General features: G+C 40.3%; 1 protein-coding gene across 1 annotated transcript in view; it reads left to right on the top strand.

Annotated features, from left to right (window-relative positions):
• The first annotated feature begins 684 nt into the window (after positions 1 to 684).
• Positions 685 to 10,057, top strand: part of eeig1a (estrogen-induced osteoclastogenesis regulator 1a) — a 22,332-nt gene continuing 12,959 nt past the window's right edge. The window contains exons 1-2 of the mRNA XM_021621242.3: positions 685 to 1,071; positions 1,236 to 1,401. Coding sequence (XP_021476917.1) covers positions 1,256 to 1,401 — 146 coding nt within the window. The 5' untranslated portion in view covers positions 685 to 1,071; positions 1,236 to 1,255. The remainder of the gene's footprint in view (positions 1,072 to 1,235; positions 1,402 to 10,057) is intronic.

Here is a 10,057-nt window from a genome sequence, read left to right as displayed (position 1 = left end):
GGAAGGCTCATAATATTAACCTGGAAACTATGTGTTTGATGTATTTGATACCATTCCACTTATTCCACTCAAGCCATTACCACGAGCCTTTCCTCCCAAATTAGTGTGCCACCAACCTCCTGTGATGTAACCATACCAAACGTAACATATTATACTAATTTGCATGTCTCGGATTTACATTTACTATGTTAAATCTAGTCTATGACACCAGTCCAACCTCTTATGCATAGCCACAAGGGGTCGTATTCAGGTCGTTCGATGGGAGCACGAGCCAACACTGTCAATGACGCCTGACCATACAGGGGCGGAGCTAATTAAACAATGAAGGGATTCGATTATTGGGCCGGGTTATCCCAGTGAGAGGAGTTTGTTTCGGGTAAAAAGTGATTGCATTCGTTTTGGAACCGGGCAGCCAGATTCACAGTTCAAAGCCCACGGCTAAATCTTCTCAAAACAAAAGTTATGTAGCCTAGGCACCTGTAGAAATGAGTAGGATTGTGTGTTTTCACTTGCAAAAGTGATTGATTTTGATAAAAACTTATTGCCAATGAAAACTTGTTAGAAAATTCAAAAATATATTTTCTGGAAAATAAATGTAGGTTTCTGTATGATGCACCATATTGCCTTCTTGACAACATTGGCGCAGATTACTGTTTGTTTTGCGAAAGGCGCTCCTCCCTCACCGTTTTTCCCGTCACGTCACCGGCCATAGACCGGTACACCGTGGCTCAGGTATTCGAACTCCATCAACGGTATTGTTTCGGGGTAATAATACTGTCCATTAGGGTTGTCTTTCTTTAAGTGTGTGGGTCACCAATGGCATGTGAATTGTCTCTTTCTTATCTTTAGCTGGCGATATAAGAAAAAGAGATACATGTCAGGAGTTGTATTTCATATAGCATCAGAGGCTGGTTTGAACAGAAAAGTTTCAGACAAATGTGTTGCTTGTTCTACTATGGTTTGTTCTCCAAGCTGGCTGGTCGTTAGCCCAACAGCATTTGAGCCCGCATTGCATCAAGCGCACAAGAAAAAGTTGTGAGGTGACAATCTAAACTGTGGTTCGGTCTCAAGGTATGTAATCAATGTTTTGGGATGATCATTTTATCAGTTTGCAAGTTGTTTCAATGTGTTATATTCACCACATCGGTTTAGAATGTAATATGAATTAATATTTTATCTATGAACGAGGCTTATCAGCACCTTAATCATGTGTTTTTTTTAATCATTGTTTATAGGTTCATTAAAATATCCATCAATGGCTTTTTTTGTGAAAAAGAAGAAATTCAAGTTTCAGACACATTTGACATTGGAGGAGCTGACCGCTGTGCCTTTTGTCAACGGAGTATTGTTCTGCAAGCTTCGATTGTTGGACGGTGGAGACTTTGTTGCAACTTCATCAAGGTAAAATGTTATTTTGTGCTCGCTGTGGGCATGTCGCATGGGCAATACAGTAGTCTACATAATAACCAAACTGCTGTCATAATGTTATAACTTGTGAAATGCCTCACACCACTCTTACTCTGTCATAACCCAAAACACAATGTTGTTTTTCTGCATTGTTTGTAAACAATGTCTTTGTAAATAAAACCTGTTTAGATTCAAAGTAGCCTAGGCCTGACTAAAATTGTCATGTTAGTCTTATGCACTGTCAGTCCTTGAATCCATAACTTCATCTATACATTTTAGTTGTTAACCAACCATCCTTAAGCTTTATATCAGTGATTCCTCACGAAACGGTAGAAAAGAATACCATGATTTTGGGGATTTTCACGAAATGTAATCCATAGAATAGTGCTTTGGAGAAAGTATTTTTGACCTAGACATTTGTATCTATATATTGTTGAACATAATACACTGTACTGTCATATCAACGTTCCAGAGTGTGATCTCTGCTAGTTTTAAAGTTATGGTCCATTTTATACAGAGCAAATGGCAATGTAACCAATCACAGCCCTCCTTTTAACTATATCCTTGCACATCCCACAAATCACCAGCAGAGGGCCATCATTTTGAATAAATTTAAACAATTGGTATTCAAAGTCGGGTCGTGACCGGAACTGCAGTGGGGTTGCTAAAATGTAAACCAAACAATCTTTTTTTTTTTTTTTTTTTTTGAGTGGCGACTACAAATTAAGAGTACAGGTCATTGAACAATATACACACGTTTTTGAGAAAGATAATTTGAAAGATACAATTTTTATTGAGTAAATATATTTATTGGTTTCTTTTCATTTTCATGAATTGAAGGTTATTTGTTGATGTAAAAATCTAAATTGATTGATTTTATAATAAGATTTTGGGTGGGGTTGCAAGAAATACGTAACAAATAATGGGGTCCCCAGAAATTCTGGTGGAAAAAATGGGGTCCCTGCTGAAAAAGTTTAAATACCACTGATTTAAACATTCACTTTGTTGGTAATACTTACAAATTAGACAATAACTGTAACAGTAACAGAGATCCCACTCTGGAACTTTGATATGCCTGTACAGCATATTATGTTCAACAATATATGGGAAAATGATCAAAATCCCAAATATTATATTTTCAATATTCATGTTTTATCATTCTATATTCATGAATGTCAAAAATGAGTTTTTGAAATCAAAGTACTACTCTTATTACAGAGCAAACGATACAGCTTCATATGACACCAATGTGTGCTTTGTAGCACCTACAGATGAAACACTATGGAGTATAATTAATTTTTTTGCCAACTTTGATAAATTATTTCTCAATTATGCTTTTTGATATAAATGTCAAATATGTCAACAATCCTTCCTCCAAATGACAATTATATGGACAAAATGTGAAAATCACAAAAACCGTGGGGGGGGGGGGTTGTGAGGTATCAGTCAGCAAACCAAATGGCTAAAAAACGAATGAACCTCTACAGGATAGGTGGGTCCCCTGCGGGACGAGTGAGCTAACGTAGCACGGGGCAGATCCTTAAGATGAAGGGTTTGTGGCTGGAATATGGCAGGCCACTGACAGTATTAACTTCCAAGCTCTGGTTTAGAACCAAGCCAAGTGGGTCAGACTGGTAACTGGGTCATAAGACAGAATTGAGTTGGAGAAAAGCCCTCTGCAGACATTTGTCTAAGCTCTCTGTCCTCCAAGTTGTACATTTCCATTCAAGTCACATACAATCCTTCCCCTCCCCAACCTCAACACATCAACAGCTTTTGTGTCTTTTCCATGTTGCCCCAGACAGAGTGTAGTGGTTGGAGTTAGAGGACATTTACCAGGAGGAATTATCTCACTTTGGGCAGACAGGGTGACTTGTAATGGTCTGGATCTGATTGTGAAAACTGACACCTACTGACTCCTTCCCTAAAGCACACAACATTAATTGTACAGAGATGGGAGAGCTTTTAGGAAAAATGATGGAAGTAGAGATTGTAGAATGTTGTTGCTCTTCCTCTCCTTCAGCTACACACCCAAACACTGGCATACTAACACCTGGTGAAATAAAACACATGTTTATGTGAGGGGGCATTGTTTACTTTAGTAATATAAATGGGAACACAAAAGGAGTCTGGTATTTGATCTGGGAGTGTTTGTTGAAAAGTAGGCTGGAGAGGGAAGTGATGCTTCTCTGGGGCTTTCACAATGTTAGGTAGAGGGTTGTGCGACATCAGATGAAGGGTAGCTGTGCAAAAACATGATTAAGGGATCCTGAGTATTGTCTCAAAGAGAACTGTTTGGATCTGAGTTCATAAGCATTTGTCAAGCCACATTTTTACTTTTGGATACCTGCTTGTCAATCCTCTCATTGCAAAATCATGGGAATTAATATTCAGTTGGTCCTTCTTTGCTGCTATAAAAGCTGTCACTCTTCTGGGAAGGCTTTCCACTAGATGTTGAGACAATGCTGCAGGGACTTGCTTCCTTTCAGCCACGAGCATTTAGTGAGTTTGGGCACTGATGTTGGGCGATTAGACCTGGCTCGCAGTCTGCGTTCCAATTCATCCCAAAGGTTTTCGATAGGGTTAAAATCAGGGCTCTGTGCAGGCCAGTAACGTGTTCTTTCACACCGATCTCGACAAACCATTTCTGTATGGACCTCGCTTTGTGGACGGGGGCATTGTCATGCTGAAACAGGAACTGTTTCCAGAAAGTTGGAAGCACAGACTCATCTAGAAGGCCATTGCATGCTGTAGCGTTAAGATTTCCCTTCACTGGAACTAAGGGGCCTAGCCAGAACCATGAAAAACAGCCGCAGACCATTATTCCTCCTCCACCAAACTTTACAGTTGGCACTATGCATTCGGCAGGTAGCGTTCTCTTGGCATCCGCCAAACCCAGATTAATCCGTCGGACTGCCAGATGGTGAAGCGTGATTCATCACTCCAGAGAACATGTTTCCACTGCTCCAGAGTCCAATGGCGACAAGCTTTACACCACTCAAGCTGATGCTTGGCATTGCACATGGTGATCTTAGACACTCATTTCATGAAGCTCCCAACAAACAGTTATTGTGCTGACATTGCTTCTAGAGGCAGTTTGGACCTCGGTAGTGAGTGTTGCAACTGAGGAGAGGTAATTTTTTTCACTCTACGTGCTTAAGCACTTGGTGGGCCCGTTCTGTGAGCTTGTGCGGCCTACAACTTCTCAGCTGAGCCGTTGTTGCTCCTAGATGTTTCCACTTCACAATAACAGCACTTAGAGTTTACCGGGGCAGCTCTAGCAGGACAGAAGTTTGATGAAGGTTGCATCAGTAAGGCCATTCTACTGCCAATGTTTGTCTATGGAGATTGCATGGCTGTGTGCTCAATTTTAAATATATGTCAGCAACGGTTGTGGCTGAAATAGCTGAATACACTAATTTGAAGGGGTGTCCCCATACGTTTGTGTATATATAGAGAACATTAACTGTTCATGTCAGCCTCAGTTTACACTGCCAGCAGGACTGCACACAGTCTTCCAGGACATTTCCAATATGTATATTTTATTAATATACAGCTGAGTTTCCTTTCACACTTTGAATTTGTCATTGAGTCCATATTACCAGTCAGGTTCTTCCACCTCAGAATAGCTGGAGCATGTCCCGTCTGGTTGACCTGTGAGGAAACCATTTTTCTGGGCTTTCAAGTAAGAGCTCATCTTTCTCCCCACTATGGAGAACCTTATGATGCAGTATGTCCTAACTGAACTTCTGAACTGTGGCCACCCTGTGTCCCAGGTCTGTGTATAGCTTTTGTTTCTCTCCTATGCCTGTCATCATTGATTAACACACTTCTTTTTTTTTAACTCTGTTGCCCTCCACCTCCTTTACCATGCAATGATACAAGACCCACCCATGAAGCCTGTTTTTGAGCATTATATAACAGGTTGTCTCCATCCAATCTGCTTGAGTTATCTGGCAACTCTGTCTCTGATTATCTCTGTTACCCAAGTGCAGAAAACAAGGGCTTCTTAGAAAAGGAGACTCATTTGGGGGGGGTCTGTCTCTGCTAGAGATGTCGTGTTATGTCACAGGGCCTGGGGAGTGCAGTACACACAACTCCCTTTGTTCTGTTGTTGTGTCTGAAATAGTTTTGAAATCCATGGAGTTTGACCAATGGGCCAAGCTCCATAGTGTGGAAATGCTTCAGTCCTAATGGTTGTGACACAAGCCGTAAGCAAGGGGGATCACATGCTGTTATGTGACTCTGGAAGCTCATTTTTGGGTCTTCTGATGTAGGTCTTGCTAAGAGCTAAACTACATATTGTATATTGCTTTCTGTGCTGAATTACCACTGTTCTTCATGCCAATTGTAAAAGGGAAAACAGCCCAGTGGCTGCCAGCGAGCCATACATTCCCCTGTAGGGTTTTGGCAGAGGAAGAGCCATTTGTACTCCATGCATGGGTTTTGTGTTTTAGCACCCATATCTGTTTTGTTTGTGTCTAGCTTTAAGAGCCAGCAGTGAGCAGAGCGTGTTGTTTGATGTGGCAGTGGGGCCTGATTAGATCAATTTCCTGAACTGGACAAGATTTGGCCTGGGCTGCATGGTACAGACATGGTGGGGAATGTTCAGATTCCCTCTTCCCTGCCTGGATGCCTGCTGCATGCTGCACACAGTCTGCTCTCCTTCCTGATTAACAGAGAACACATATGATCATGGACAACTGGATGGAAGTAGCAACACTCATACCCCGCCCACACGAGTGGCGTAGCGGTCTAAGGCACTGCATCTCAGTGTTAGAGGCGTCACTACAGACCCTGGTTCAATTCCAGGCTGTATCACAACCGGCCGTGATTGTGCCCCGCCGTATGGGACTCCCAATCGGCCTAGCGTCGTCTGGGTTAGGGTTTGGCCGGGGTAGGCCGTCATTGCTATTAAGAATTGGTTCTTAACTGACTTGCCTAGTTAAAGGTTAAATAAATCAATACAAATAAATCTCTTTTTCAGATCTCCATTTCCTGTGTTTGAAAAGTGCAAAATACACTTGTCACTTAAATCATGCTGGATTGATTACTTTCATTTTACTCCTGCGACTCTTTCATACTCTTGCTTGTACCTATCGTTTTTCAACGTTACGACAACGGAAATGTTTGTAATGACATGTCAAACACACCCCAGTAATAGCTGAAATGAGTTCAATGGAATACATTGTCTTTCCGTTGCGTCTATAAGAACGCTAACGCTTCGTCTGGGATTTAACGCATCATCACAAGAAAGATCACTTTATTTTGAATGGTGTTCATTTTTTGTGTCTTTTGAAAAGGTAATAATTTATTACAGTTGAATTATTTGCAAATTATATGCTCTGTAATGAAAGCAACTCCCGAAAATGGACACTTATAGTGATATTAGATCTTGCAAACAATGTAAATTATGCATACAGTAGGTGTAATCTAGAGCCAAATGTGTTGATTTTTAATCAGAGGGTTTCCTGCAATTGACACACTTGTTGAATAATGCAACAGAATGTTAGAACAACAGTAATTCACGAGGCAGTCTAGACAGGGCAGGTGAATGCAGGTAGGGTAGACGGGGCAGGTGAATGCAGGTAGGGTAGACAGGGCAGGTGAATGCAGGTAGGGTAGACAGTAAGTTTTGGATGGTTGCAGCCTTGTCCCCCCCCCCCCCCGTTGTTAATTTATTCATACATGCAAATATAACCAGTCCATTTATGCAAATGAGGCACATCTACATTCCCCCCACAATTTTAAATACCTGATTCCATTCAAAAATATATATGTATATTAGTATTTTTTTTAATAATAAATTGAATACCTAAATTCCCACAAATCCCTGAACTCCATTATTTAGTTGTCTGAGCCAATAAAATGTTTTATGTGCTATAATTCAGTCAGTATCTGATGGATTGACAGGTTTGGAGTATCTTCATACATTGTCCAACTGTTGCATTTATCACAATTGTATTTTTTTTATTGCAATTTTGATGGCCGTTGTTAATGGAAGAATGAGTGAAGTGGAGAGTGGGGGAATTGAAAGAAGAGTAAAATTAGCGGACGTGGAGGTTGACTCACTGGGACAGGCTGCTGTCCAGCTGTTTCCTGTTTTCCCATCACCTCTTTTTGCCCCATCCATAGAACAGAGACGAGGGTCTGCCACACCTCTTCTGGTCTTTGACCAGGTAATCAAGAGGAGCATCCTGTATTAAAATGGCCTTCACTTTCAATGAATTTACAGTGTACATGCTAATTTAGTATTAGTGCAGGCTACTGACTGTATTTTGTATTGAAATGCGACATTGCCTACATTTGATAACTGCATTAATGGCCTGGACTGGAGCCTCATACGCCTTGATTAGACAAGGGCATTTCCATGTAAAAGGACCCATAAGCACCAACATGTAAAGTTCAAAGGAGCATGTCAATTATCAGCTAGGATTGTATTTATATATGTTTTTTAATACATTTTTTACACAAGGTTTATACATTTTTCAAACATTTTCTATCCAAAATATTAAGAATAAGCAAAGGATTTGATTTGTCGTCACACAGATGGAAAAGGGGTATTGGAAAACATCTACCAGAACCCGTTTTAAAGGGTGTTTATAAATGCATCAAAACACAATCCTGTTGAAGTAACTAATAAGTAACTGCCAACTAATATCAACACTTATACTTAGTTTTGGATAAATTATTTGCCTTGCTTAAGAATTGGTAACAGAATTTCCGAAAAATCAGTAACTGATTTGCTGCATTTGAATTTGCTACAATGGGTAATCATATTAGTCACAAACCACAGTTGGGTCACCTGCAACGCAAGTGTTAAAACAGTCTGGACCACTCCTCCCTCCACCTTCCTGCTTCTCTCTCCAGTTAATGTCACCTCTTCCAGCTCTTACTGACACCTACCCATGATCCCCCTCTTTGCATTTACTGTAACCAGCATCCTTAACCGTCCATGGATGTTGATATTTGGTCAGTCCTCCCTGCCTTGTTTTCAACATCCACAGATGTAGTTTTTGGTCCGGACTGGCCTTGATTTGGCCCAAACATAGACGTCAATGAGTACGGTTACATTCACACAATAATGTAATTTATTGTGGATAGATTAATATAATAGTTTGGATTTAAAATGTTTACATGCTTTGCATTTATAAGGCTACCTGATGGCACTTATAAATGCAGAAAATTGCCAATCAAGATAACGTTCTACCACAGCGAACATGTTATTTTTGGGGAGCATATTTGATTCTGAGTTCATGCATGTTAAGTTTGTATGTGAAAATTAATTCTACTACGCATACATTCATTTGTTCCGAACACACTTCACTCACGCTAAAGAGGGAGGCTCGATCAGATGCCGCAAGCACACGGCTAGATCAAATACACCGCTGGAACACCAATTTAAAAAACAAAAGTTTTACATCTCATAATCATTTGAACGATTGCTCAGAAAACCAGGTGTTTTAATCGGTTTATGCTTTGTTTTTGACCTTATGATAAACAGAGTATTGCACAATCTGCCTACTGCCATAATCCATTTAATAATATCTAACTATTAGTGTGCTTGTAAACTTACTCAAAGATTGGTTCAGATTTGGTCCGGACAAAATCTGAAACAACTGTTTTTAAAATGTTCGTAGAGTTGAGTACACTAACTTATTGAATTGTACTCTAGTTTGATGTCCAAACCTGTGTTAATTACTGAACAACGCAACATGTGTAGTGTTAGTCCCATGTTTCATGAGTTGAATGAAATGCAACAAATCCCAGAAATGTTCCATAAGCACAAAACCCTTTTATCTGTTTGTGCACAAATGTGTTTACATCCCTGTTAGTGAGCATTTCTCCTTCGCAAAGATAATCCATCCACCTGACAAGGGTGGTATATCAAGAAGCTGATTAAACACCATGATCATTACACAGGTGTAGTTTGTGCTGGGGACAATAAGAGTCTACTTTTTTTAAATGTGCAGTTTTGTCACACTCACAGATGCTTCAACCTTTGAGGTAGCATGCAATTGGCATGCTACCTGCAGGAATGTCCACCAGAGCTGTTGTCAGAAAATGTAATGTTAATTTCTCTACCATAAGCTTGCTCCAACATTAATTTTTGAGAATTTGGCATTTCGTCCAACCGCAGACCACATGTAACCACGCCAGCCCAGGACCTCCACATCTGGCTTCTTCACTTGTGGGAGACCAGCCACCCAGAAACTGAGGAGTGTTTCTATCTGTAATAAAGCCCTTTTGTGGGGAAAAACTAATTCTGATAGGCCAGCCACTGGGGCCCAGCCAATGTCCTCCCAGGGCTGCAACCTTGCTCAGTCAGGAAATCCACAGATTAGGGCCTAATGCATTTATTTCAATTGCCTGATTTCCTTATATGAACTGTAATTCAGTAAAATTGTTGCATGTTGTGTTTTATTTTTGTTCAGTATGAATATCGTACTTGGTTCGGACCAACCAATATTATTTATTTGTGGGGCGGAGTTCATTAAAATAATAGCCAGTGTGTAGAATGATACCCTATATGCAATGGAGGATATTGCATATTTCTAATTTTGTGTACATTTTTAGAATGCATCACCATAAAGAGAATGACGTTCATATCCATAATAACACATTTCTGTGTAATACCAATCAGGGACCC

This window comes from Oncorhynchus mykiss, chromosome 11 (assembly GCF_057628025.1).
Source record: "Oncorhynchus mykiss isolate SJ-2025 chromosome 11, ASM5762802v1, whole genome shotgun sequence".
Taxonomy (NCBI): Eukaryota; Metazoa; Chordata; class Actinopteri; order Salmoniformes; family Salmonidae; genus Oncorhynchus; species Oncorhynchus mykiss.
The sequence above is the reverse complement of the archived record's forward strand: the minus strand, read 5'-3'. Positions and strand labels throughout refer to the sequence as shown.